This window comes from Gnatocerus cornutus, chromosome 8 (assembly GCF_029298725.1).
Source record: "Gnatocerus cornutus isolate USDA-ARS CGAHR chromosome 8, icGnaCorn1.1, whole genome shotgun sequence".
NCBI lineage: Eukaryota > Metazoa > Arthropoda > Insecta > Coleoptera > Tenebrionidae > Gnatocerus > Gnatocerus cornutus.
In genome coordinates, this window is record NC_142240.1 from 8903578 (window position 1) to 8931347 (window position 27770).

General features: G+C 37.8%; 4 protein-coding genes across 4 annotated transcripts; 1 reads left to right on the top strand and 3 right to left on the bottom strand.

Annotated features, from left to right (window-relative positions):
• Nucleotides 1-218: 218 nt before the first annotated feature.
• Nucleotides 219-25889, top strand: LOC148169493 (dynein axonemal heavy chain 1-like). Its single transcript, XM_088043744.1, has 38 exons — nt 219-260; nt 310-417; nt 466-635; nt 1040-1369; nt 1756-1882; nt 1927-2059; nt 2102-2322; nt 2543-3186; nt 3238-3607; nt 3658-4712; nt 4757-4889; nt 4938-5165; nt 5838-6158; nt 6205-7204; nt 7539-7649; nt 7702-7793; nt 11265-11419; nt 15428-15746; nt 16114-16327; nt 16379-16866; nt 18207-18369; nt 18413-18573; nt 18624-18848; nt 18898-19131; nt 19178-19340; nt 19395-19773; nt 19820-19922; nt 19980-20229; nt 20612-20848; nt 20905-22442; nt 22548-22743; nt 22876-23069; nt 23117-23271; nt 23624-24572; nt 24699-24967; nt 25013-25239; nt 25284-25465; nt 25510-25889. Exons 1-38 carry the CDS (start codon nt 234-236, stop codon nt 25852-25854), a joined length of 12216 nt encoding a protein of 4071 aa, XP_087899870.1. The 5' UTR covers nt 219-233; the 3' UTR covers nt 25855-25889.
• Nucleotides 7898-11196, bottom strand: CNMaR (G-protein coupled receptor). Its single transcript, XM_088043752.1, has 5 exons — nt 10355-11196; nt 8806-8926; nt 8527-8632; nt 8059-8283; nt 7898-8011 (listed from the first exon to the last, which is right to left on the bottom strand). Coding segments are annotated over exons 1-5 (1209 nt in total). The 5' UTR covers nt 11111-11196; the 3' UTR covers nt 7898-8010.
• Slimp (Seryl-tRNA synthetase-like insect mitochondrial protein) lies at nt 25863-27218 on the bottom strand. The gene has a single exon (XM_088043751.1). The coding sequence runs from the start codon at nt 27216-27218 to the stop codon at nt 25884-25886; it is 1335 nt and encodes a 444-aa protein (XP_087899877.1). The 3' UTR covers nt 25863-25883.
• LOC148169496 (zinc finger protein 593 homolog) lies at nt 27218-27767 on the bottom strand. The gene is made up of 2 exons (XM_088043754.1): nt 27578-27767; nt 27218-27526 (listed from the first exon to the last, which is right to left on the bottom strand). Exons 1-2 carry the CDS (start codon nt 27665-27667, stop codon nt 27218-27220), a joined length of 399 nt encoding a protein of 132 aa, XP_087899880.1. The 5' UTR covers nt 27668-27767.
• Between the last annotated feature and the right edge of the window lie 3 nt (nt 27768-27770).

A 27770-nucleotide genomic window follows, 5' to 3' on the forward strand; every position in this document is an offset into this window, starting at 1 on the left:
TTTCCGAAGCAAAGGAAGCAAATGCGAAAATTGAGAGAGAAGAAAACGCCTGTCGCGGTTACTATTCTGAGGTAATAACAGAATATTACGACGACGAAGATGAAGAGCCCATAATTGGAGGCTTTAAAAAAACAAACTTCTTATGGCAAATCAGAACTGAGAAACATTCGCCAACTCTCAGGACCCTGAAGGAAGTCAGAAAAAACCTGCAGCTACAAGATGCTGAAAGGTGGATGACCTACGATGAGGATGATTTCATAGTGAGTTATTACGGATTTCCTGGCGTGAGGAAAATAGAATTAATTCCAGGAATTTTCCGTGGATACTTTTAAACCCAAAGTTCAACTACCACTTAATGTTTACCCCTATGAAATGACGAGAAGTGTTGCTACCGAGCGCCTGATGCGTGCTTATCAGGTTTTACTAATACTCTCTTATTACAAGCAAACAAAATCTGTTTTGTAGGGCAAAAATATCAAGGTTTTATTGAATGAAATGAATATATCGCCCGCTGATATGGTTTCAGTTCCACTACTGAAACTGAATTATCCTGAAAAGGTTCCCAAGACGAGTATTATACGAATGCAAAATTATTTACCCCTGGAGCTATTCGACGATGAGGAATTCGATTGCAGGTGATGGTGACTGACATTATTAATTTAAAGTCCGTCGCATTCGTCTCTTCATGTAATCAATGAATACTTGTTTGTATTCAACAAGAACTAAAAGCTGGAAACAAGTAAAAGTTGATTAGTGGGCTAGATAAAAGGAATTAAACTATGAACGATTCGATTTCAAGTTCATGGAGCACAGTTGCGTCAACGTTGTTGCTTAGGTTCCATTTGACGCAACTTTAATTTGACATGCCGTTTGAACTTTTTATATTTTCTACTGAAGCAATTTAACTTCAACCAGAGAAACTTTTATAGCATTTGTCGTAGTCAAAGTAGGTTAAAAACACCACATCGTGTAAACAAATCTGTTTATAACTTCACGCGCCCTCACATCCAATCTTTAACTTTATCTCACCCTTTGATAGAACTCCGGAAAACTGGATCGAATTGGGAATGCTCAAAGGCGTCCAGAATCCTCTTCCAGGCGAAGCCTTTGTTCCCGTAGAACCAAACGAACTAGCTCCCTTCACTGAACCCGATGACGTGTTTATGCATATGTGCAATTGGATTAATGTAGCAGTAGTGGATTATAATGCTGATACAAAATTGTGGCATCTTATCACGTTGGACGGAACACGAAGAACTTTTCAACTTCCTAGAATTTATGTAATGTTTAAAGCAGAAGATCCTTCAGTTTTTGCTCGACGAATTTTAGCTGCAGTCAGTCGAAGAGCAAAAGTAGCGTCAACGCTTAGGTAAGTGGCTGACAAAACAAAAGGGGGAAAAAACGAGATTATGAAACACGTCTCGGCAAAACGTTTTATTCGGTAACGAGCTTGGTATTTATTAAAAGGGAGAAAATTGCGTTATGAATAACAAAGACATGTGTTTTTGATGAAATGAAATTTTTTTGATAGAAGAAACGTGGAAAGATAAGCAATGCGGAGTTAAATTATGGTGGATGCGCCGGGATAAACTCATTGAATGTATTTAACATTTTAGCATGAGAAAGAAGCAATTTGTTAAAAATATGTACATATTATTGTTAGTTTTCCACTACATAAATGTAGAATAATTTACATTGCAATAGTCTCTGACAAAAAACATATTAGCTTTTGTAACTTTATCTTTGAATTTCTAGATACCAGTTTTATTTAAACACAATGCTGCTAGTGGGAATTCCTTGTCTTAATGATACAATTTTGGATATTATTTATAAATCAGCCACCAGAGGTGGATTAATCAAAGATGAATCCAAATGGGAAAAGGTTAACCGTAATTTTACCATTTTTAAGTTACCCACAAATTTTAGTTGGTCAAGCAAGTACAGAATATTTACCAGCAAACTCAATGCGACCTTCAATTTCGCTTAGACGCCGGCAAGGATCCCAGACTAAATGAGTACTTGGGTGATGCTATGAAAAACTGGGAAACATCTCTAAAACGTATGTATAAAATTATCTACTTCATTTGAAAATCTTTTTTAGAGCCTGTAAGGACAAAAACTGGAATGAAATCTTTTGCGGGAATGCGCGATTATTTCAAATGGATGCATCTTTATGTTATTCCTGAAAGTTTCAGAGCTCTCTTTTTGGTTGTTGGAGAGTGTCTAAAAGTAGAGAAAATGTCTTTGTATACAAGAAGCTATGGAATTAAACGCATTACTCTTGATGAATTTGAGCTCGTTCAAACGCAATGTACTAACAATGTAAGTTTTGTTAATTTCGCGTCAATGCATAAAAAACTGTTTAATTTTGTTCCATTTTAACAGTGATATTGGCAGGCGACTGCCAGTTCAATTTAATTAAAAGTAGTACGTAATACCAAACAAAACTTGCCAAGTTTATCCACTCTTATTTGTCGCGGAATTAAAAAATGTCTGAAAATCAAATTTTTCCAACAGTTTAAACTGACGGGAAGCATTTCAGGTCGTTAAATACTTGCAAGGGCAATGGCTAGAAACCATTGTCTACAACATCCGGATGTGCTTGAGGGACGTTGGAAAAGGATGGTTCGATATCAACGTAAACAAGCATTTTATTTACACAGTTTCGAAACTGCAACGTTTCATGGAATTAGTCAAATTCCGCATGCAATTCACTCTCAGAGTCCTCGTTATTAACTCAATTGAAATGTTTATTGACATGGTTGAAACTCCCTGTCTACCGTGTCTTGTGGTCAAAGACGATTTTGTTTGGGGTTCAAATTTAATAGAGAGTCCCTTTATCCCCAAAGCTTCCGCCATTTTTATTTTGCAAATGAAAATGGATGAAAAATCAGCGTTTTATTCAACGAAACTTGAGCTGTTCGAAAAAGTCTTATTAAAGTTATACGATACGGCTCTGACACACACGCATAAAATTAAACAGATTCATCCATTTTTGTTGGAGAATTTAAAATTCCCGAAAGATTTGATGCTGTCATCGGTTGGTTTGTTGTCGGAAGAAGTTGCTGGTGTAAGAAATCGGTTTGTTTTGGCCTACAAGAAAGCTTTGATTCCGTTGGTTGCGTACGCGAAGGAATTTGATATATTTATTGAACTGTTTACGTTGGATATCAAAGCTTATGTCGAGTAAGTGGTGTCATCTATCAAATGATTTTATTGTTTTTTTGATTTTTGCAGAAAGTTTAAAGAAGAGCAGCACACTGCTTCTGAAGTCAAAGAAGAAGTTTCGTTTCATTACAGAATGAAGGCAAATCTGGAGGCCACTTTGCCAGTGTCTATTGTGATTGGGCCGTTTTACATTACCATCGAGCAACTGAGACACTTTTTAATTAATAAGCGTCAAGACCTCGCTATGAAACTCTTGGATATGTTCTGCCAAAGAATGAAACATAATATTGTCGTTGTTTTAGAAGAGTATGAAAAGATTTTTGAAAAACTTAACCAGAAGCCTGATTCTATAGAGACGATTTTTGATATACGAGATTGGATGGAGACGATTCCAATGTCTGTTCGGGCTCAGGAAGAATCAGTCCGACGCTACATGATTGTGAGTATCAATTAATATGTGATGAAAATGTGCTTTTTTACCTACTTTAGGAGTACGACGTGTTAGACCACTTCTGGTACTCGCTTCCTCAAGAAGACTTTGACAATAAATGGCTAGCAATCGGGTGGCCGCACAAACTCGCCAAGCAAGTCGATTTAACCGAGCAGTACCTCAAGGAAGAAGAAGAGCGTTTTTATAAAATTCAACTCAGCGACGAATATACTCTCAATGATAAAATTGAGACTTTTACAGCTCAAGTTGTACAAATGGCAAAAATGAAGGACTTCAGCAAAGTGCACGAAATCGCCGTCGACATACGACGATTATGGAAGGCCATGAAAGACGCCCAAGAACAAGGTCAGCTTTTGAATCAACGACAAAAACTCTTCGGTGTTGCTGTCATACCTTTCGATAATCTCTTGAAGTTAATCAAAGAATTCGAACCTTACAAAACGCTTTGGACCACTGCCGCAGATTGGTTGAGAAACCACGAAATGTGGATGGAAAATCCAATAGTAAACGTCGATATAGAAGCCGTTGAAAGATTAGCAACTGAAATGTATAAGACCATCGTGAAGTCAGTTCGAGTTTTTTCAGAAATTGAAGCCGTTCAAGAAATCGCCTTGGAAGTTAAAAGTCAAATTGAAGAGTTTCGTCCTCTTATTCCTATTTTAGTAAGTTTGAGGAACCCAGGGATGAGACCGAGACACTGGGAAGATTTCAGCAAAGCGACTGGAGTTGAAATAGTCTGGACTGCTGGGGTCACTTTCCAAGATTGTCTTAATATAGGAATTGCGAAATACAGTACAGAATTGTCTTCAATTGCTGATCATGCGAGTAAAGAGTTTGGTATTGAGCAAACTTTGAATAAGATGTTAACTGAGTGGGAGAACTGTACCATGGAATTAAATCCCTACAAAGATACGGGAACGTACATTATGAAAATTCCTGAAGAAACCCAGCAAATGCTGGATGACCATATTGTTTTGACGCAACAGCTCAGTTTTAGTCCTTTCAAAGGACCGTTTGAACAACAAATAGACCAATGGGAGGAGAGTCTAAAAACTACTACGGATGTCATTGAAGAGTGGATGGACGTGCAGAAGTACGTTTTTTGAGGGAGAAACTCGGGGCTTATCATCTTTTTAGGCAATGGATGTATTTGGAACCAATCCTAACAAGCGAGGACATAAGAATTCAATTACCTGCAGAAAGTAAGAAATATGGCAGCATGGAGAGGACGTGGCGACGAATCATGAGAGGCGCCCGAGAAAATCCCTACGTATTTTTTTCACTCTTATATTTTTTTATTTTATCTTTTTGTTTGAAGATCATTAAATACTGTGCCGATAGAAAATTGTTCGAAAGCTTGAAAGATGCCAACCATATTCTAGACATTGTTCAGAAAGGCCTCACTGATTACTTGGAGACTAAACGTACGGCATTTCCGAGACTTTATTTCCTCAGCGACGACGAACTTCTGGAGATCCTTTCTCATGCAAAGAACCCGTTGGCTGTCCAACCTCATTTGCGCAAATGTTTCGAGAATATTGCTAGGGTGAGTTTCCGATTCAATCGATTTTATATCAATTAGGTTTAAATTCTTCTAACTGGAAAATATGGAACTTTAACAAAGTTGGAAAGTTTTCCAATAGTTCGAATATAATAGTACGTAATATTAACTTTTGGTGCTCCATGTCTCCGGAACTACGACAGATATTTAGCTTTTTTGTTGATAAGACATTCAGTTTCGATTTTTCTAAAAAAAAATTAACTGCCACTGGTAATTCGATAGGTACATATGTTTTTCCGTCTTCCCCCGTTGCTTATTTATTCAATCAATTCGTAGCACCTCATTTTTTCCATTACTAATTTTTTAGTCTAGGATTCGTGCGATTTTTTATTATATTTTATTGCCTGCTGCCCAGCCGCTACGAAATACAGCTTCAAACGTCCTTTATTCTTTATTCGTCTCGTCAATCAATTTCCAACGTCCTACTTTTTCCTAATATAAAACAGCAACTGACCGTACCAAACTGAACAAACTGTTGCTTGTTTATCTCAAGTAGCATAAACAAGAATTGAACACCAATTAAATATTCTTTTGAAACGAACGAGTTTTTCTTTGTTAAAAAGTCGTAAACTCTTATTTCTTTTGACAAAAAGCCACGTGGCCGTGGGCGTTTTTAACGGTTATTACAATTACAATTGTACTATTTTTTTTTTTCAGCTCAATTTCGAACAAGATTTAAAAATTACTCAGATGTTTTCCGGCGAGGATGAGTGTGTGGATCTGAATCCAACGCTTTATCCGACGGCGAATGTTGAGAATTGGTTGCTACTGGTGGAAACCAGCATGAAGAGCACGATTAGGAGTATTTTAGAGGAATCTTTGAAAGCAATATTCAAAACAGCAAGAGATAAATGGGTGTTGGAATGGCCGGGACAAGTTGTCATAGCTTGTAGTCAGGCTTTTTGGACTGCTGGGGTTGAAGATGGAATTCGCAATAATGCGCTGAAGGCGTTTCTCGAAGAAGTGGTGTTCACCAACGTAGGTACTGTTGAAGTACTTTGTTGTGGTAATTTTTTCGTTGTAGTTGGACGCTCTCCGCGGATTAGTCAAAGGAGCTCTGTCGTTTCTCCACCGGGAGATCCTATCTGCTCTCATTGTGATAGAAGTCCATGCTCGCGATGTCACCCAAAACATTGTTGATTTGAACATAAGCAACGTCAACGATTTCGACTGGATAAGTCAGCTGAGATATTACTGGGTCGAGGTAGACATGAAAGTCAGAGCAGTAAACGCAGAGTTCCAGTACGGTTACGAATATCTCGGAAATAGTGGTCGCCTTGTTATAACCCCCTTAACAGATCGCTGTTATTTGACCTTAACAGGAGCCTTGCACTTGAAATTTGGTGGTGCCCCTGCAGGTCCTGCAGGTACCGGTAAAACCGAAACAACCAAAGATCTCGCTAAAGCCATGGCGTTACAATGCGTCGTCTTCAACTGCTCCGATCAACTGGACTTCATGGCAATGGGAAAGTTCTTCAAAGGCCTCGCAAGCTCCGGAGCTTGGGCTTGTTTCGATGAATTCAACAGAATTGACATAGAAGTACTATCAGTCGTCGCTCAACAAATCACCACAATCCAAAAAGCTCAGCAAGCTCGTCTTGAAGTTTTCGTTTTCGAAGGTGCAGAAATCCGTTTGAAAGAATCTTGCGCTGTTTTTATAACCATGAATCCTGGCTACGCTGGACGAACAGAGCTGCCAGACAACTTAAAAGCTCTTTTTAGACCAGTGTCGATGATGGTACCTGACTACAGTTTAATATCCGAGATCTCGTTGTTTTCATTCGGTTTTGGAAACGCAAAATTGTTGGCTAATAAAATCACAACCACTTTTAAACTAAGTTCCGAACAGTTGAGCACTCAGGATCATTACGACTTCGGAATGAGAGCTGTAAAAACAGTCATCGCCGTCGCCGGAAATTTAAAGCGAGAAAAACCAGTGATGGATGAGAGTCAAATTGTTTTAAGGGCGCTAAGAGATGTCAACGTTCCGAAGTTTTTGAAGGACGATCTTAAATTGTTTAATGGTAAGCGAAGTGTGTAATTAAAACGAGGGTCACGTAGGGTTAAATTCCTTCATTCAAATCGTTTGATATAATGTTCGTGGAATCGATTGTTTTGATTTGGCGTTGGAAATTTGCTGTCGAGCTTCGCACAAAATCAGATTGAAAGGAAGTTCACCGGTTTCAGATTACATATTTTAATAAATGTATATGTTTTTTCTGTTTTGCTTTTTATGACACAAAATAGAAATGCGTTACTAAACCGAATTATATAATGAAATTCTCAGTAAAATTCATCTTCGAGTTTGAATGCTTTTAATTTTTTTTATATGTGTTAAGGATCTTAATTGTATTTTAGGTATCGTCTCGGACTTGTTCCCAAAAATGGTGGAGGAACCTGTTGATTATGGGGCTCTGGAGAAATCGATTCGCGCTTGTTGCGTTAAAATGGGCTTGGAGGACGTCAACGGTAACTTATGAAAATGTAGAAACCTTGCATTTAACGTCAATCTAAATTGCAGAATTCGTCCGTAAAGTAATCCAATTATACGAGACCACGATCGTGCGACACGGATTAATGTTGGTAGGACCGACGGCGTCGGGAAAAACAAAGGTAGGGCAGCCAGTAAGAAATGTTTTTTCTGTGTTAATTTACACCCGTAAATTCCGTGAGAAATGGTCGATGCAAGGGTATTTTTTTAAGTAATTTATTCCAACATTGATGATAAATAAGTGATGAAACAACCGTTCAACGTTTAAACAATATCAAAACTCTTCTTTTTCATGCTGATCATGCTTGATTATGAACCCATCGTCTCTCGGATGTTCGTTCTGGAAAGAGGAACATTTTAATGAGAAAGGTGGAGGTATTTTCATACCATTTGCTGTGGAAAGGTGTTCCGGCTAATCTCTTCAAGTTGCTTCTTAAAAGTTGCCATAAACAGCGTCGAAATGTCACTCCGCACATGGCATAAAGTAAAAAGTTTATGCTGAAGTTGGTGTAATAAAGCAACATGGCGAACTGTTGAATGCAATACAAGGTTTCAGGAGGATCCTTTTCCTGAAGCGTAAAAGCGAAATATACGGACAGGCGAATTACATAACTGAAAAAATAGAATCGGTTATAAAAATCTTGTTAAACACACATATTTCTTAAATAAGTGACAGTGATTGCGTAAGAAAAAAATCTCAAATATTTTAATGTTGATATATCCCACATTTATAAACATCTCTCGATTTAAGGCGGCATAAAAGTCGTGGGATTCAACATCGACTTTAGAAAGTTAATGACTTTGTCATTAAGGGAAGGGGTTGCTAAATTGAGCAGGTACGACACCAACACCCACCTTGGGAAATTAAGCGCGATGAAGACCGATGATATAAGAAGAAGCATTTTCGTTATGTTCTGTTGGCTTCTTGCAGACGCCACATTTCTAGCCGACATTTTTATATCTGGAAAATACCAAGCTTCCCTTTATTGGGTTCTCATTTACAAAGTTTGGGTCAAAACTTTCAGGAAAACACATTATTTTCTACTCAATTAAACAACTGATTTACCACTTTGTTGACGTAATTTCAAATAGCTAATAAAATGAGAAGTTCATTAAGAAAGAAAATGTACTCACGTATACAAGGGCATCTTTCCTGCTGGTTATTGTTGAATTTCTTGCTCGATCGCCAAGGATTAGATTTTTGTGAAACATGCGATTGTTGCGAACCCTGGCGACGGTTGTTGGTGCTGCCACTCTGAAATTAATGTACTTCACACCACTTTCCATTAACAAATTAGCTAACGAGTTAATCGAGAAAAGCTCCATATGGTCGGGTTTTACATTAAAATCCACGGTGTCGAATATCTAACCAAATGTCACAGGACTCCATCGCGTGATTTGATTAAAATCCAAATTTCTCCTCAATGCTGAAACTCTCGTTTATTAAAATAGTCATGAAGACTCTTTAATGAAGTCTTTTTAACTCAATTAAATTCATCCATAGTTTGTTTTCTTATGTTTCAATTCAGGTACATTGCGGCTTAAACGTCAATTTTCAAATAGATAGAAATCAATTGGAAAAGCTCTATTAATTCACGGTTTTTCAAAAATAAAACTCTCTTGTTCGTCCTATTATTGTCCACGTTCTGAATAGAGCAAGTCTATAAAAACAGGGAATACAAATAATAAACAAGTTCTTGTCAAGTTCACCCTCCATTATATCTTTTGGAAAAACTTAAATTATTAAATATTCAAGCTGTTTTTACAGCGCTGTTATTATTAATCAATTTGCTTGATTGTTTGCGGTGTAGTTTTTGTTAGCACTTTGCCAGATTATTTTTTTATATGAAATATGAATGAAAAATGATTGATTCAAACAATAATTACAGGAATTCCGGCGCATAAAGTACCATATCAAATGTTAAAGAACACGGCTTTAATTCGTTGGTAATCTGATAATTGATTCTTTTTTTCTAAAGTGCATTCTAACATGATTTATTTCAACATCTAAATATTTACTCAAAGATCACAGGTTAGAGTGGAAATTTCATTTATGACCTCCGACGTCCAAATTTCCCCGTCAGTTTAACATTGCCGGCGCTATGAGTGATGTAATAGAAAATCCGGCGCTAATCCGCCCCTTATATTGTTGTCAGCGTCGCGTCGTAAATTTGATAGGGTTGTAATCAGTAAATTTGGCCATACACAATGGATTAATGAAGCTTTTTATTTTATCTGCCGAAACGTTTTAGCATTCGGAAAAGTTCATCAATTTTCTTTTGGATCATTTTCGTTTCATCGATTTCACCGATGGTGGGATGTGCCAGAAATGTCGATCTTTGATTGAAATACGTATTAAAATTAGCAACGCTGAAATTGTATGAATAGTTTATACAGCAAAAGTGGATTCGAATATCCGTCGATGTGAGTCATCAAAATGTAGATCAGTCAGTGGTTATTGGAAAAGAAAAGCTAATTGGTTTTGACATTGCGACACATTAATACGAAAAAAACTACACGTAATAAAACGTCACAAGTTCGTTGTCAGCAAAGGTGATGACCAATACCAACGCCCCTTTATGATAATGGAGATACGGAAATAACAAAAGCGGGAACATGATAGTGTACAAATTACTTATAAGCTCAGATGACAAGTTCAGGGTTGTTTGTAACTAAAAATTACCTGCGTGTTTGAGTGTTGTAATTCGGTCTTGTCCGTTTCCGTATCAAGATATTCATCAATAGAGCTCGCTTGAAGTCTCCTTCTAAACAGAAGTAGATTTCTTCCAATCATCGTGTTCATGACAACTATAAGAACGAAAGGTACGACCAAAGTAGCCATGGTGTCAACAAAATTAACAATCTTCATAAACTCGAAGTAAACAGGTCTCATCTCGCATTCTGGTCTGTCATGGATATTAATTAACCCCGCGATCCAAAAGAGATATACTTGTGATAACATGGCCAAAGCAGTCAGACTAATAACCACCGTCTTGGCCCTGGAAACTGTGCAAATGTGTGGCCTCTGCAAGGGCCACTGCACCGCAATAAACCTCTCCACGGTGAAAGCGACAATCAACCAAACGCTCAAAGAAGCGCACACTGAACTAACGTACACGAAGAACTGACACCAACCGTCCGTGTTGAAGATTTCGAAGACATTATTAAAGCTACAATGCACCACTAGCACCACACATAAAAACCCAAAATCGGCAACAGCCAAAGCCGCCAAGTAGTAGCTAGAACTACGCAATTTCAAGTGAGTGCTCAAGAAGACCACGCAGGAGAGAAAATTACCGACGAAACCGACGGCGATAATAAAAGGAATGTAATAAGTGTGGAGGATCTTTAAGTAGGAGAAGAAGGAATTACAATCGAAACCAGTGGAGTTGACAAAGTCTTCCGTGAAATTTTCGGGGATTTGAGTTAGGTGACGCATCGTGGAAGACGTCGCGACGCACACTGATTGTCTTGAAGCGGCATGAGTTCGACGGCGGTATACACGCACGCGTTGCGGCAACAGGCGATATTTGCGTGGCGAAAACAAAGAATATTCGGCAAAAAAGGAAACCGAGTAATTTCATGATTTACAGTGTTACGAAGTGTTAAAAGCTGCGATGACTAGTCTGGATGGACAGCCTCAACCTAGTGGACAACCGTTTCGGCGAGCCCACGCTTATGTGATGAATCCCAAGTCCATTACCATGGGACAGCTTTATGGGGAGTTCGACTTGCAGACACATGAGTGGTAAACTGCTGAGTAGTAGTAGAGTAAAATTAAATTGCGGGGCAACTATATGCGGTTCGTCAAAAACATGTAACAAAAAAATTTGCCCGAACTTAAAGAAAAAAGTCAAAAATAAAATAATTTTACGATGATTTTTCTTATTTTTTAAATTTTTTCCATAACTTGCATAATTAAATTAGAACTTATTTAAAATATTAGACAATTATGAGATTAGGACCTAATAAAATGAAAACATAGTTAGCGGGTATCATTTATCTGTCAGAAGCATTATTGCACTCCAATTTGCAATAGGTAGACAATAACATTCCTAAGAAGTTACATGTCGTCGCTTAAATTGATAAGTTCCAAGTCCATTTTTGAACAAAATGTGTTTTCCATAATGTAAATCAGACTTTGAGCAGTGGCGTTCTTTTTGATTTTTCTCTAAATATTTTATTTTACCTATTCAACTCTTACTAATCAGCAGCCACTGCTCTTACCGACCGATTTTCATTAAATTTTGCAATAGCTCTTGGCTTTTTGACTAAAGTTGAATGTTTAGCCAATTTTAACTAACTACTGTCATCAATTGTCATAAATGGCACTTAGAAGTGCGCCTATGATTTAAAGTGAGAATTACGCTAGACAATTTTGCCGTACACATTTCGTTGTCGTCGATTGTACAGCGTTGAATCCTTGTTAATACAAGGTGTTTATAAATGTTTCTAGCATCAAAGATGGCTCTGGAATTCCTGTCATGCATTACTTTGCCGCTTTGATTTCATAGTGAATATAACTATTATGAAAATGGTTGTCACTTGCGCCAACTACGTTTCAGTTACGGTTTTGTGTCCAAGTTTATGATTTTAGGGTTTCAAACCACAACTACAACAGTTTTTTTCAAAACTTACTTTGGTCCATGATTGAGGTTAACTACAAATGTCAGTTGAAAAATCTAAACCCACATTTGTAATAAGCGGCAAATTTCTTTGACATTTCATCGCCATCCTTGATGCTAGAAACATTTATAAACACCTTGTATGTGTTTCAGAATTAAGAGACAATTCTTTTTCATTCCCTAAATTTTTTAATTTCGGATTTGATGGCAAATATGTAAAAAACAAAGATTTCTAGGCTTCGGTACAAAATTTTAAAATGAACTTAACAACTTAACGTCTTAAGTCGACGACATTAAAATTTGTTTTATTAATAACAGACGTAAAATGCTGTATACAGGATGGTCGGAAAGTGGCGCACCACTTTGAAAGAGGGTAATTGAGTGGTCCCTCAGAGTACTAAAAAAATGTTAAAAAAAATCCACACTCTGTTTTCGAAATCGAGCCAGGATAAAATTATGAAAATGGCAACATTGCTGAACAATAATTTGAATTTCCTGTATTCATACCTAGAGGAACGTTGCTGTGGTGTTGTCGGCTCATGAACGAGTAATGTAACTGTGGTTTCATCTGAACGATGCCACACTGACTGACATTGTTGATTCAAAAATCTTAACAGTTTTCAGCCATTTTTCTTACACATTTTTTATTTTTTTTTAGATAACAAATTCATTTAAATGTAAAATTATTTCACAGAAATCGTTAAGTTTGATATTAAACTTTTATTCTTTAATCAATCATATCTCGAAAAATTGGAGACATGGATTTTTTTAACATTTTTTCGGTGATCTATAGCAGTACCACGATGGTGCGCGACTTTCTCGACATCCTGCATAACTTCATTTAATAAAAATAATTAAAAAAAAAAACAAACTCTACTTAAATTAAATACATAATTTTAATACAAGTTAGCGTTTGCCTCTTGCATTTAGATTTCCTATTAAAAAGGAAGATGATTATTGTAAAGCAATTATACCGAATATACAAACATGTTTTCGCATTTCTCTTAATTCTATAAAAAAGCGAAAAAAAAAATCCGTAGAATTATTTCATATTTGATGCTGTCATAAAGACAACATTGAAACGAAATGATTAAAAGTTGGGCATTTTTTTTCATTTTATCGATTTGACGAACCGTGTATGAAAAACAGTAAAGTTGATAATACTTTTGTGGAAAATTTTCTTCATTTTATTGAAATTGATGATAGGTTACGAATTATAGAATGTAGATCAAAAGTGTTTATTCTAAGTGAGGATTGCAGATGAAAATAGAAAATCAAGTGAAATAAATAACTATTAACTTGTGTGAAAACACACAAATTTTTGCAATAATAAATTTCAAACCAGTGTTTTTCCTTGTCGAATTTCAAAAATATGTAGTTTATTTAGTATGACTAAAATGTTACTTCTGGATCAGTATACATACACAAATACAGGTGTCCCAGAACTCGTGATCCAGAGATAAAAGGCTTATGAAGGCAACAATTCTGAACCAAATTTTCGATAGAAAAATTTTCTAGCTCAAAAAATAATCGAGTTAAGACAAAAAAACGGTAGCCAATCCGGAAGCTGAAATGAATTTGAACATCGGTAACTATGGATACAAACTATCGTCCATTGGTCAGACTCTCGTTGCCTAGGAAATTGGGAGAGCTTTTTACTCCACCTCTAGAATAAGTTTCCGGGATCGGTTGTTAATTTTTAATCCTTTCTCGAATAATATTAAACTTAATCAATTTTTGTTTTGAAATTTACCATCTGTATTGCTGTCGGCACCTCCCCTTGTTCCCTGGGTCATGAGTTCTGGGACACCTGTAGATATAAAGCCATTTTGAGGTGTTTAAAAACAAAGTATTTTGTAAGTTTTTTAGGATGCTCTTAAGGTAATTTTGCATTATTTTGGGAGATTCTTAATAGTTTTTTCGTTGCTAATTTTTGCGGTCTATACAGGGTCCGGCAACACTTGTGTCCTTCCCTAAAATCGTCTTTAATTTTAAAGATAAAATTTTGAAAATTTGCATACGCTTATAGTTGACAAGGCTCTAGAAGCTGACACAAAAATTTGTTTTGGTATCACGGTTTCTTTGGCGTCGCGACGCCTAAAAAGCTTAATTTTTAGCGATTTTTGGGTTTTTGCGGTAATATTAGCGAATTCAATTTTTTTTCAACATAACTGTAATACAAATATTTGAGTTTTTATTTTAAATCTACTTCAAATGGTGTTGTAAAATTTGCGAAAAAAACGCTGTTTTATCAAGTTAGTTTTCAAGATTTTGACGGTGCAGTGACAAACTACGTTTACACCAAAATTTCACAAGGCACTTCATTCACTCATATGAAGGTGAATTTTGATTAGCTCGGGTATGTTGCACGTTCTGGACACTAGAAATCGTTAATTAACATCGACAAAGCGACAATTTCGCCAAGTAAGACTTTTGTTACCTTCTAAAACGAACCAAAGAATAGATGTCATTTTTTACACAAGATGTTGACAGATTGGTGTAAACGTAGTTCCCAATTTTGACGTAATAAAATTGGAAACTAACTTGATTAAACAGCATTTTTTCCTCAAATTTTGAATACAATTTACATTAAATCTAAAATGTCAACTGAGATATTTTTAACACATTTATATTGAAAAAAAATAACATTAGGGGTTAATATTACAAACCCTCACAATTAACTAAAAATTACATTTTTAAGGCATTGCGACGCCAAAACTATCAGTGATAAAAAAACAAATTTTTGGGTCAGCTTCTAGAGCTTTGTCAACTATGAGTGTATGCAAATTTTCAAAATTTTATCTCTAAAATTAAAGACGATTTTGGGGGTGGACACAAGTGTTGCCGGACCCTGTAGATATTTGGATAATTTTGGGGTGTTTAAAAATTAATGCTAGGTCTTTTTCGGTTGTTTACTTTCGGGAAACATCGAAATTTGTAAGATTCTACCCCGGTTTTTAAGACGCCAAATATCCTGGTCCTACATTTTAGGTCCTACTTTATTTTGACATGCCGAGTTCCCTTTTAACACCTCTTTTTATTAGTGAAATTATTAATATGAAACTTTTTTAATAACCGTTATAGAAGATGTAAATATACTGAGTAATTTTTGATATAAAAAAATTCTTCAGGACCGATGGCATCCTTCCGTGTTTGGTGAGGATCGGTGTGGCCGCAGAAAACAAAGACAAACGTTGGTACGTGTTTGACGGTCCCGTTGATGCGGTTTGGATCGAGAACATGAACACTGTCCTCGACGATAACAAGAAGCTCTGCCTGAGCAGCGGCGAGATAATCAAGCTTCGCGATACAATGACGATGATGTTTGAAGTGGCTGATTTGGCGGTGGCGTCTCCCGCCACAGTGTCCCGATGCGGAATGGTTTATTTGGAACCGGGAGTTTTGGGATTAGACCCATTCGTGAACTGCTGGCTTAAACGCTTGCCACCGGTATGTAAAAAGAGATTTTTCCTTATCAATTCTCTGCGGACATCGATACAAAAATTGTTTTCAATTTATTCGAAACATTTTCCGGCTCTGGCGATTTCTTTACTGTTTATTGACAGATACAAAGAGCATTGAGTAGTTGTCCGAATCAGCAAGCATATTATTATAAGTATCGTGTTGTATGCGGATGCATTTTACAATCACACATGATTTAGCACGTTGCGACTGATTTATTGAATTGGAAATAAAGTGAAGCTAACAAAGTGACGAGCGGATTTATGTTGGAATTATTTATTATCAAGGAGATATTTTTTAGAGTTGAATTATAAACACTTTCACAACTTGTATTATTAAAAAGTATTTTTCGCAGCTGATGAAAACGTACACTGAAAATCTCAGGCAACTGATATACACCTACATCATACCTGCCATTGATTTATTGCGAAACCACCTGCGAGAAATATTGACATCCGTAGATTCCGCTCTTTTAGTAAAATTTCTTCGTTTGATGGATTTTTGGTTGATACCTTTAACAGGACGTGACAACAAACCGCCACCATCCTCGCAATATTTGGCTTTAATTCGTAATGGCCATTTTATTTTTATTTCTTAAAATTAACGGTCTTTTTCTTTAGCTTATTTATTAGTCCCTTGGATTGTTTTTTCTTTAATATGGAGCGTGGGCGCTACTTGTGACAATCAGAGTCGTTTAAACTTAGACCGTTGGATTAGAAAAAAAATGGATAGAGAAGGTGATACTCCCGCTTTTCCATCAAAAGGTTTGGTTTATGATTATCGACTTCACGATGGAGGATTTACTGATGTTACCGACGATGGTCAACCTCATGCACCATACTGGTATAGTTGGTTAGATAATGTTGAAGAGTATCAAATTACTGTCGATATGAAATACACCGATATTGAGGTACCAACGATGGACACGATACGGAATTCCAAAATGTTGGAAACTGTGCTCAGCAACTACGATAACGTGCTATGTGTGGGTCCAACAGGTACAGGAAAGTCGCTCACTGTTGTCGGGAAACTCAGCAGAAGTATGCACAAGAAGTTTATTTGCGATTTTATGAGCTTTTCGGCGAGGACTTCGGCCAATCAAACACAGGTGAAAAATTGGGTAGTTTTAAAGTACGAGTAACTGGTTTTTCTCTAAGACACGTAAATAAACAAGAAGTAAAAAATTATAAGGAAACGTTACACATTTCAACAAACGTGCTCGTATTTATTCTCAATTACGCCACTAAAAATAAATTTCCTTAGTTTTTGTTCTATATACTTTCTAGTTTTTTGTAATTTATTTGCAGTTATTTTCAGTGTCAATGGCATGGCCTCAAATACATTTGTTTGTTTACGTGGAAGCACCGGAAAAGTTAAAATCGATTAATAACACTGTGCTAGCTGCAAAATGCAACAAGCTGGGCACTTGGTGGGTCAAACACAGCCGCATACGCTGAATCCAATAATATTAATTTTATTTAAAAGTTAGCTCGCATTTGCGAAACATTTAAGTTTGACAATTTTTAACACTAGACCCAATCAAAACGCAATTTTTAAAATTTATTGACTATTTATTGAACTTATTAAATAATAGAAAATCAATGCCACACACAAAAACTAACAAAATTGTTAGCACACAACTAGATTCAAGGAGGTAAATCGGCTTTACTAAAAGTTTTTGCAGAAAACAGATTTATCTTAGTTTTTGTCATTTGCAATTCATTAAATGCATTTCCTTCTGGGTTTAATGCTTTTTAAGCATTTTTAATATTTTTTTTACAATTCCTGGTTTGATGTAAAGCTATGGTAATCAAATTTTTTCGATAGGCACTTTTATTATATTGTTTTGACGCAATCTAAATTCCTTCCTTAAAGGCCAGCACATGTAGCACATATTTTTGGTATAACCCGTTTGTATACCTTTTAAAAGCGCCACTACTTTTAAGTCGGCATAAGTTCCACTTATGGTCATTAATTCTATAATTTTGACCACCTGACCTGACCACGGAGTAGGAGGTTGGCTGAAAACTTCTAGAACGTTCACGCATCGTCTATGCAAGGTTCTCGAAGGTTTAGGAAAGCTCTAAAAGATTCCAAAAAGTCAAAATTAAAAAGCAAAAATTTTAAAATTGTAAAATTTCGAAAACGCGAGCTAACATTCAAACACGGTAAGCACTGTTGTATTTAACATACTTAATTAAGATTTACCCCAGGGATGCCCAACCTGTTGAGGAAAAAAAGATTGCAATTCGAGCACAGTGTAATTATTCCAACACAATTACTTTAACTATCTAGGACAAATTTTTTCTCACAAAGATTCAGTTTCATTACATGTTTAATTTGAGATTCCTCCATCAATAGCGAGTCCTTGAATTAGAAGTGAATCCTTAGGTCGCGGCCGGCGCCAATTTATCTAATAATAGTTTCAACGTACCTACTCTTTCCTAGGACTTAATCGACGCAAAATTAGACAGAAGACGTAAGGGTGTGTTTGGTCCGCCAGTTTTAAAACGTCAAATTTTTTTCATTGATGATTTTAACATGCCAGCTTTGGAGGTGTACGGGGCGCAACCCCCGATCGAACTAATTCGTCAATGGATGGACTTTGGAGGTACGATGTCACAGAAAAATTTTCTTTAAAAAAATATCTACAGGTTGGTACGATCGAAAAAACATCGGTGATTTCCGCACGATCATTGATACAAATTTTTGCGTGGCAATGGGCCCTCCTGGTGGCGGGAGGAATCCTGTGACTGCACGACTGTTGAGACATTTTCATTACTTGGCTTTCATTGAAATGGAAGACGACAGCAAAGTAATTCATTTATTAGTAAGAATTAATGAAAGGAAAATTGATATTTGTAGAGGAAAATATTTGGGAGCATACTAAAGTTCTGGATGGATCGGATTCCGGGAGATTTTGAGCTTGGGGATTTTTATTTGCCGATTCTGGAAGCTACGTTGCATGTTTATACTGTAATTTTAAAAGAGCTGCTACCAACGCCGGCGAAGACGCATTATACGTTCAATTTGAGAGATCTGAGCAAGGTTTTCCAAGGGATGCTCATGTATAGCCCCGAAAAAATTACAGTGTGTGATTGAAAAGCGTCGGGACTCTCGGTATTTTTTTTTCTTTCAGGGTGTTGAACTGCTGATTCGGCTGTGGTATCACGAATGTTGTCGCGTTTTTCAGGACCGCTTAGTGAACGACGATGATAGAAATTGGTTTTCAAATTTGCTCAGGAAAAAAATAAAAACCGACTATAAAGTCATGCCTACTGCAGCTTTAGGCACTCAAATGTTGTTTTTTGCGGATTTCATCGACCCCACGACTGATTATCGTGAATATCAACAAATCACAGACATGGAGAAGGTTTGAGCCGATTATTTTATAACCCACTTTGTGACGTATTTTTAAGCTTGCACAAGTACTCGATCATTATTTAGATGAGTATAATAACCAAAGCACTCGTCCCATGAAACTCGTTCTTTTTCTGGACGCGATCTCGCACGTGTGTCGCATTTCGAGGATCATTCGTCAGCCTCTCGGAAATGCGCTACTCCTGGGGGTAGGTGGATCCGGTAATCAAGTCAATCCAGTCGCTTTAACAATTTAATTAAGAAAACATTCATCAGGGAGACAAAGTCTAACACGACTGGCGACTTTCATGGCGGAGTATGCGTGTTTCCAAATTGAGATACACAAAGCGTACGGAATGGTTGAATGGAGAGACGACATCAAAAATTTAATGCTACGAGTCGGACTGCAGAAACGAGAATCTGTCTTTTTATTCTCCGACACTCAAATCAAATCGGAGGCGTTTCTTGAAGATTTGAATAACATACTGAATTCAGGAGACGTGCCCAACATTTACCCACAGGAAGAACTCGATAAGATTTACCAGGAAATGAAAGGTTTAGTGCAAGAAATGGGTTTAGTCGCCACAAAATCAAACCTTTTCGCGACGTATCAGAAAGTCGTGAGAGCCAACTTGCACTCTGTTATTACAATGAGGTTGGTTTCTTACAAGACTAAAAAAATCAAATAAACTTTGTCGTAGTCCTATAGGTGACGTTTTCCGGGCTAGACTAAGACAGTTTCCGGCTTTAGTCAATTGCTGCACGATTGACTGGTTCAGCGAGTGGCCGGATTCAGCATTGCAAGTAAATTCGAATGCAAAAGTTTTTCATTCAATTTTATTCAAAATCGATATGTTTTAGTCAGTCGCGTTGCAGTTTCTCGTGGATATTTCTGTATTAAATGTTTCGCAAGAAACTGTCGAAGGAATTGTGATGGTCTGTCAGTTTATGCATGCAAGCGTTGTCGACGCAAGTGTGTTATACAAGCAGGAACTTTCCAGACACAATTATGTAACTCCGACGTCTTATTTGGAGCTTCTGTCGAGTTATATAGATCTTATGACTAAGAAAAAGGGTGCTTTGTCCGAAGGAATTTCCAGGTTATCTACAGGTAAAAAGGTCACGACAAAGTAAATGATTTAAAGTTTGTAAGTTTCTAACTAAAGTTAAAATTAGTTGTACCGACTTTCACACCTTGTTAGGAAATACCAAGTGTAGCGTTCCTCCTTACGTTATTCATTAAAATTTTGATCTTTTAACCGAAACCCTATACTTAAAAAAACGCCAACGAGAAAGTGGGAAATTTTAAACATACAAAGAAAATGCAACGCAGTGAACTAATCACTTTTTGTTTGTTAAATAATGTTCTTTTAAGTCGAGCCAAAGAAAATTTTGTTGTTTTTTAATTGTTTACATTTGCATTCATTTTAATACGAGTATTTGATAGCACCGACTCCGTCGTCCTTTGCATTATGCATTTAATTGTTTTTCAGGACTGGGCAAACTCCAGAGCACCGCCGAAGAAGTAAAAGTCCTCCAGGAACGTCTCAAAGAAATGAAACCGGCTCTCGAAACTGCGAAACAAGACGCCGAAACAATGATAACAGAAATAGCAAAAGATCAAGAGGTAGCCGAAGAAACCAAACAGATCGTCGAGAAGGAAGAACTAGAGGCGGCCAAAAAAACTCTAGCCACACAAACAATAGCCGAGGACGCTCAACGCGATTTAGGTTATTGAAACCTGACACTAGGGGTCAATTCTAATAACGTTTCCGTCAATTTGCAGACGAAGCATTACCGGATCTATTGGCGGCGGAGGCCAGTCTGAAATCGCTCAACAAAAACGACATCATTGAAGTGCGATCGATGAAACGGCCACCATCTGGCGTGGTTTATGTCGTCGAATCTATTTGCATCGTGAAGGGGATCAAACCGAACAAATTACCCGGAGCGATGCCGGGAGTGAAAGTGTTGGATTACTGGGATCCTGGACGCAACATGTTGGCTGATCCGGGACAGTTTCTTGCATCTCTGATGAATTTCGACAAGGAATCCATCACAGAGGAAATGATCGAAAAATTACGTAGTTACGTGACGAATCCGCTGTTTCAACCGGCAAAAGTTGCTAAAGTGTCCAAAGCGTGTAAATCGTTGTGTATGTGGGTACATGCTATGTTCAAATATTATTTTGTTAATAAAAGAGTAGCGCCGAAGAAGGCGGCTCTTGCTGAAGCGAAAGCAGAGTTGGCACTTACGGAAGCAGCGTTAGCTGCCGCTACAGCTAAAATGGAATCTGTGATGAATAATCTTCGATTGTTGGAGAAGAAACTCGCTGCGAAGATTGCGTTCAAAGAAGAAAAAGAAGCAAATATCCAAGTGTGCTTGGAGAGGATGAGTCGCGCGGTTCGTTTGATCACTGGTCTCTCCGATGAAAGAATAAGATGGTTGAACACTATCGCCTCCATAGAAGGGAGCATAGTGAACGTTACTGGAGATATTCTTTTAAGTGCCGGAGCTGTCGCGTATCTAACTCCATTTACTGATAAATATCGACGCGGGCTTCTATCCGAATGGCTAAAAGCGATCCAAGAACAGAAAATTCCATGCTCTCCTGACCCAAATCCGGTGTCTATCCTCGCCGAACCGGTCCAGATTCGTGCTTGGCAGTTGGACGGCTTGCCTCGTGATTACTTTTCCACGGAAAACGCCGTTCTTGTCTCCAACTCAAAACGATGGCCTCTGTTTATAGATCCACAAGGACAAGCTAACAAGTGGGTGAAAAACATGGAAAAATCCAACGGAATATCCATCTGCAAAATGGCCGATAAGGAACTCGCTAGAACTTTAGAATCCGCTGTTCGGTTCGGAAAACCTGTCTTAATTGAAGGTATTGGAATAGACTTAGATCCGGGATTGGATCCCCTTCTTCTCAGACAAAAGTTCAAGCAAGCGGGGACATGGATGCTGAAGTTGGGAGACGTGGTCGTACCTTATGATGAAGATTTTCGATTGTACATGACGACTAAACTACCAAATCCTCACTACACACCCGAGATCTGCGTTAAAGTTTTGTTGGTCAACTTCACGCTGGTTCCGAGTGGGCTCCAGGACCAACTCTTGGCGCTGGTTGTAATGCAAGAACGGCCAGATTTAGAAGATCAAAGAAGTCAGTTGATTGTGGCCAACACGCAAATGAGACAAGAGCTGAAAGAAATCGAAGATCGAATTTTGTACAAATTAAGTTCGATGGAAGGGTCGCCTTTGGACGATTTAGATTTTATCATTACGCTTGAAGCGTCGAAGATTAAAAGTGATGATATTAAGGTGGGTGTAAATACGCATCGTGTAAAAAATGATGGACGTTGAGGGATTGTGGGATTTGTTTTTTATTTCCGTGGGTTTCATGTTTCGCTGATATGTTATTTGCAGGCTAAAGTGACCGCTGCAGAAATTACTCAAATAGACATTGATAACACACGTGCCCAATACATTCCCGTGGCGAACAGGGCGCAAATATTATTTTTCTGTTTGTCCGATTTGTCAAATGTCGACCCGATGTATCAATACTCGTTGGAATGGTTTATTGGAATATTCATATCGAGTATGGCTGAAACCGAACGAACTGGTGAGTGGTAATCGAAACCCTCAATGTGTAGGTACATTTTATTACAGCAAAGTATTGGTTACTATTTACTATTTGTGTTGGATAATCAAAGCTTTGATTAATACAAGGTATTCATTTTCCGTACATTTCCAGATAACATTTCTGAAAGAGTCGTTGTAATTAACGAATACTTTACGTTCAGCCTATACAGCAATGTTTGTCGGAGTTTGTTCGAAAAACATAAACTACAGTTTGCCTTCCTGATGTGCGTAAGGATTTTAATGGATCTGGGCGAGATCGATGGACATGAATGGCATCATTTTCTGGCCGGTGGAAACACACAATTGGTGATTTTTTAATATCCGCAGCATGCAATTTTGAACAGTTGTTCTAGCAAGAACCCAATCCTTCGGCTGATTGGCTATCAAGCAAGGCTTGGAATGAGATACTATCGATGTACGTTCTGCCTAATTTTAAACGATTTGTCGAGAGTTTCAGAAAATATAAAGATCATTACAAAGAAATCTTCGAGTCGCAGGACCCACATAGGTTCGTCTAAATGTTTTAATGTCACGCCTGAAAAAATGTGGTCAGGATATTTATAAACAAAAACGTATTCTAACCGATAAGACAAACAAAATTAAATAACAGAGTTGAGGTAAATAAAGCCTTCAAAGGTTCCAGTTCAAACAAAAAAATTACTCGTTAGCAAATTACATTGTTTGTTCTGTCGGTGTCGTAATTTAGTCGTTTTTTAATCAAATGTATACACAATTTATTTACACTTAGAGGGGCGTGAAATAAACTTACTAATGAATTTATTATTCTTAAGTACACTATACAAAATCGAATGTATTTACATTGTAGCTTTAACTTCGCCCTGAACTTCTTTCTTTTGTAGGCGGTCCCTCCCTGAAGAACTCGAGTCCTTCACCAACTTCCAAAAATTACTCATCTTGAAGTGTTTACGCGCTGACAAAGTCACAAATGCCATGCAAGACTTCATCTCCGACAAAATGGGACAGAGATTTATCGAGCCGCAAACTACAGATCTCGGTGTCGTGTTTAAAGATTCAGGACCTACAACTCCCCTCATTTTCGTCCTTTCCACCGGAACAGATCCCGCTGCTGATTTATACAAGTTTGCCGATAAAATGAAGTTTGGAAAACGTATGTTTTCGATTTCTCTCGGCCAAGGTCAAGGCCCTATCGCTGAAACGATGCTCCATAATGGAACAGAGATTGGCTCGTGGGTGTTCTTTCAGAATTGTCACTTAGCACCGAGTTGGATGCCGCGTCTCGAACGTTTGGTGGAGAACATATCGCCCGAACTTGTCCATAAAGATTTCAGGATCTGGTTGACGTCGACGCCGTCACCGCATTTCCCAGTGTCAATTCTTCAGAATGGGAGTAAGATGACTATTGAACCCCCGGCGGGGATCAAAGCGAATATTATGCGTGCCTACACCAATCAAATCTCTGACTTGGTTGAAATTCTGAATGAAGATGGACCGAAAAATGTAGTTTTTAAGTTGTTACTGTTTTCTTTGTGTTTGTTTCACGGGGTGTTATTGGAGAGGAGGAAGTTCGGACCGCTTGGGTTTAATATCCCGTACGAATTCACTGATGGGGATTTAAAAATTTGTATATCACAGTTGAGGATGTTTTTGTGGGAATATGTGGAGATTCCGTTTAAAGTTTTGACGTACACAGCCGGACATATTAATTATGGAGGACGGGTGACTGATGACTGGGATCGGAGATGTTTGATGAATATTCTGGCCGACTATTATAAGCCTGAAGTTGTCGATCCTGATTATGTTTTTGATGTTCGAGGACTTTATCATCAGGTAGGTATTATATTAAATTGCTTTTATTGTTAGCAAAGTATGGGGACTAAGCCCACTAATTGACACGATGCGCTCAGACATTCTCAATTAAATTTATTTTGAAGCTTCAATTTTTTCCAATTTCAGAACCCGCCTTCAACAACGTATATAAATTATCTGGACTATATTAAGACTTTTCCAATTAATGACGACCCGGACTTATTTGGGATGCACCCAAACGCCGACATCACATATGCACAGTCGCAAACATACAATTGTCTCTCAACTTTGTTAGCTCTTCAGCCTAGACAAGTTGGCGGTGCTGCTGCTAGTGAAGAAGAAATCATTGCTCGTACTGCGTCCTCGATTCTACAACAGCTACCAAAGATCTTTGATTTAGACGAAATTTCCAAGAAGTGAATATTCAATTTGTATTAAATCGATCTTATTTTAATTTTTAGATATCCCGTCTTGTACGAAGAATCTTTGAATACAGTTTTAATCCAAGAAGCGATTCGGTACAACCGTCTTTTGAAAATCATAGGCAGTACCTTGCAAGACCTCTTGAAAGCTATTAAAGGCTTAGTTGTGATGTCTGAGGCTTTAGATAAAATGTCGGTTAGCTTACACAGCAACTTAGTGCCCATAGTGTGGGCCAGCAAAGCTTATCCTTCTCTTAAACCCTTAGGTACTCTAACGTGGGTAAAAGTGTCCAAATTAAACGTTTTTTAGGAGCTTGGGTGGCTGACTTGAACGCCAGAGTCAAGTTTTTGGTCACATGGATCGATAAAGGAATTCCTCCCGTTTTTTGGATATCAGGATTCTATTTCCCTCAAGCTTTTCTTACTGCAACTTTGCAGAACTTTGCTAGGAAGTACGTGGTGTCCATCGACACCATCAACTTTACTTTCCAGGTACAGTACGGTGAGAAAAAACAGCTTCTATATCATAAGGGTAGGTTATGGCTTCTACTCCAACTGAGCGACCATTGAATGGGTGTTGTATTTGGGGACTATTCCTCGAGGGCTCTCGATGGAATCCTGAGATTAAACTCCTGGATGAGTCAAATCCTAAAGAATTATACACGGATATGCCGGTAATTTGGCTCCTTCCTGAGGAGAATCACGTGAAACCGCCAGGAATTTACACGTGTCCGGTGTATAAAACTCTAACAAGAGCTGGAGTGCTCTCCACCACTGGACATTCCACTAATTACGTACTAGCTATTGAAATACCTAGCGAAAAACCAGAATCTCATTGGATTAAACGAGGAGTCGCTCTAATATGCGCTTTGGATTATTAAAACACCGATTCTGTCTCTACTTGTTTTTATTACGACTGAACATGTTTTTTAAGAACATTATTTAATAAAGGTTTGTTAGATAAGCAGTTGTTTTCTATGGCGCACGCCAAAAACTTCTGAACGTTTAACACTTCACCTGAGAGGACTCTAAGAAACTTTCTGTCTTTATCAATAGAATACGTGAACAACAAGCGTTTGCTTAGATAGTTGTCGTAAACTGACAAATTCCCAACTTCTACGTATTTCTGAGAATAATTTGAGAACATCTGAATCGATACCCTCAAACTCTCGCTTTTTTCCAGGTCAGGGGCCGCTAAATAAACCGCACGAAAATGATAGCCCAAACACTCATAAACTTTGATAAGTTCTTGTGTTAAAGTTTCCAAAATTTCGTCCATTTTCGTGGTGTCATCTTCAGTAGCTACAAAGATTCGTGCAACACTATTTTGACTTACAGTGAACAAATCGGATCCTTTAGTGCCGGGAGTGTACCTTCTTCCTTGAGAAAAGAATTTCAGCGGCAAAGTGGCTGGTTGTATCAAATGCTTGGCGAAATAAGCCATGAAAGAGTATAACGAGCCGCCTCCGACAATGTGGAGACGATTAAGGTCGTCGTTTGAGCCATCAAGAGTGAAAACTTTCGAATTGTCCAAGTAATCGATCCCGCAACCTTCTACGACTACACTCGTTGCGAAATCAGCATTAGAGAACTGAGTTAAGCCCATTTGCATGAGATTTTCTTGGAAGTAGTTGGTGAGGGCGAATTCAAGCAATGCGGCTTCAGATTTCAGGAAATAAAATGAAGGGTTTGTGTATTGTATCAAGTTTTGCGATTTCCCAATATCGATGTGACTTTGATTGATAGCTTCTGGAGGTTGTAGAAATGTGTGGATGGTTACTTCTTCTTGAGGAGTTTTAGGATGAAGAGAGTTGGGTAAACTTAGAACAGCCAAATGAGCGTTTTCTTCAACGCCATACATGTAATCTTTTACGTTCTTTAGATCATCCTTGACCAGCTTGACATGAAGAAGTAGTTTTTCAATATTTTCTTTGTTTTTTTCAGGATCTTCCTTCAGTTTATTAAGCATCTGATGGATTTCACTCCTAGTCATTTCAAGCACTTTTTTGTGGTCGTCAATCATCTTAAAAAAATTCCACCTCTTTTCAATTTTATCCAAATCAATTGCCAACTTCCGCGCCCCAATATTATTCATCAAAAGTGACCTCTCCTTGATTTGTTCATCAAAGTCAACATGAGGTGTTAAAACAACGAAATTATTGTGAGCTTTATCCCCAGTGATGTACAAAGCTGAAGAAAATTTGCGAGTTATTGTTCTACAATTGACACGCGCCACAGTCCCCATTATTCAACTTTTGCTTTTTTACTGTCTACTTCATCAGGTTCAATTGTTTCAATCTTTCGTTTTTCTGGAGCTTTCCAACTTCCAAAACCTGCAGCTCGTTCAGAGTCCTCAATAGAATACGGCTCGTCTTCTAAAGCTTTGAGACGTCGTTTGTGAACTTTGGTTCTGAAGTGTTCACGCAACGCTTGATTATCGATAAAATAACGCGCACAATGAACACAGTAAAACTGGGCTGCCCCGGGTCTGTCGTAGTCGACTTCTTGGTTGATTAATTGTTGAGCATTCTCTGGCTTAAGGTCTTCGTCAATCTGTGGGGTTATCGTTAGCACGTGGGTATGGTTTGAGGTTAAAAATTTTACCTGGTCTAAATCTTTAGTTCTGCGCTTAGTTCGCCACTTTTTCTTTAAGTGGGTGTCGCCGTAGTGATACTTTTTGCGTTTATACACCATTTAAATCTTGAATTAATGCCAAAAATGGCATACAAAATGTTAGAATGACACTTCACGAAACGTCACGAAATTTCAGTTTCCACTAGACTTTAAAACGAATAAA

What these genes read in the sequence shown, in the direction of transcription:
- LOC148169496 (XM_088043754.1), bottom strand. Translation starts at nt 27,667, where the DNA reads ATGGTGTATAAACGCAAAAAGTATCACTACGGCGACACCCACTTAAAG. An exon ending in GAACTAAAGATTTAGACCAG is followed by an intron (nt 27,527 to 27,577) that starts GTAAAATTTTTA and finishes ATAACCCCACAG; the next exon opens with ATTGACGAAGACCTTAAGCC.
- Slimp (XM_088043751.1), bottom strand. Translation starts at nt 27,218, where the DNA reads ATGGGGACTGTGGCGCGTGTCAATTGTAGAACAATAACTCGCAAATTT.
- CNMaR (XM_088043752.1), bottom strand. Translation starts at nt 11,110, where the DNA reads ATGCGTCACCTAACTCAAATCCCCGAAAATTTCACGGAAGACTTTGTC. An exon ending in GGAAAGATGCCCTTGTATAC is followed by an intron (nt 8,633 to 8,805) that starts GTGAGTACATTT and finishes GGTATTTTCCAG; the next exon opens with ATATAAAAATGTCGGCTAGA. An exon ending in ATCGCGCTTAATTTCCCAAG is followed by an intron (nt 8,284 to 8,526) that starts GTGGGTGTTGGT and finishes CTATTTTTTCAG; the next exon opens with TTATGTAATTCGCCTGTCCG.
- LOC148169493 (XM_088043744.1), top strand. Translation starts at nt 234, where the DNA reads ATGACCTACGATGAGGATGATTTCATA. An exon ending in AAGAAGTGGTGTTCACCAAC is followed by an intron (nt 6,159 to 6,204) that starts GTAGGTACTGTT and finishes TTTTCGTTGTAG; the next exon opens with TTGGACGCTCTCCGCGGATT. An exon ending in CGGCGTCGGGAAAAACAAAG is followed by an intron (nt 7,794 to 11,264) that starts GTAGGGCAGCCA and finishes CATGATTTACAG; the next exon opens with TGTTACGAAGTGTTAAAAGC.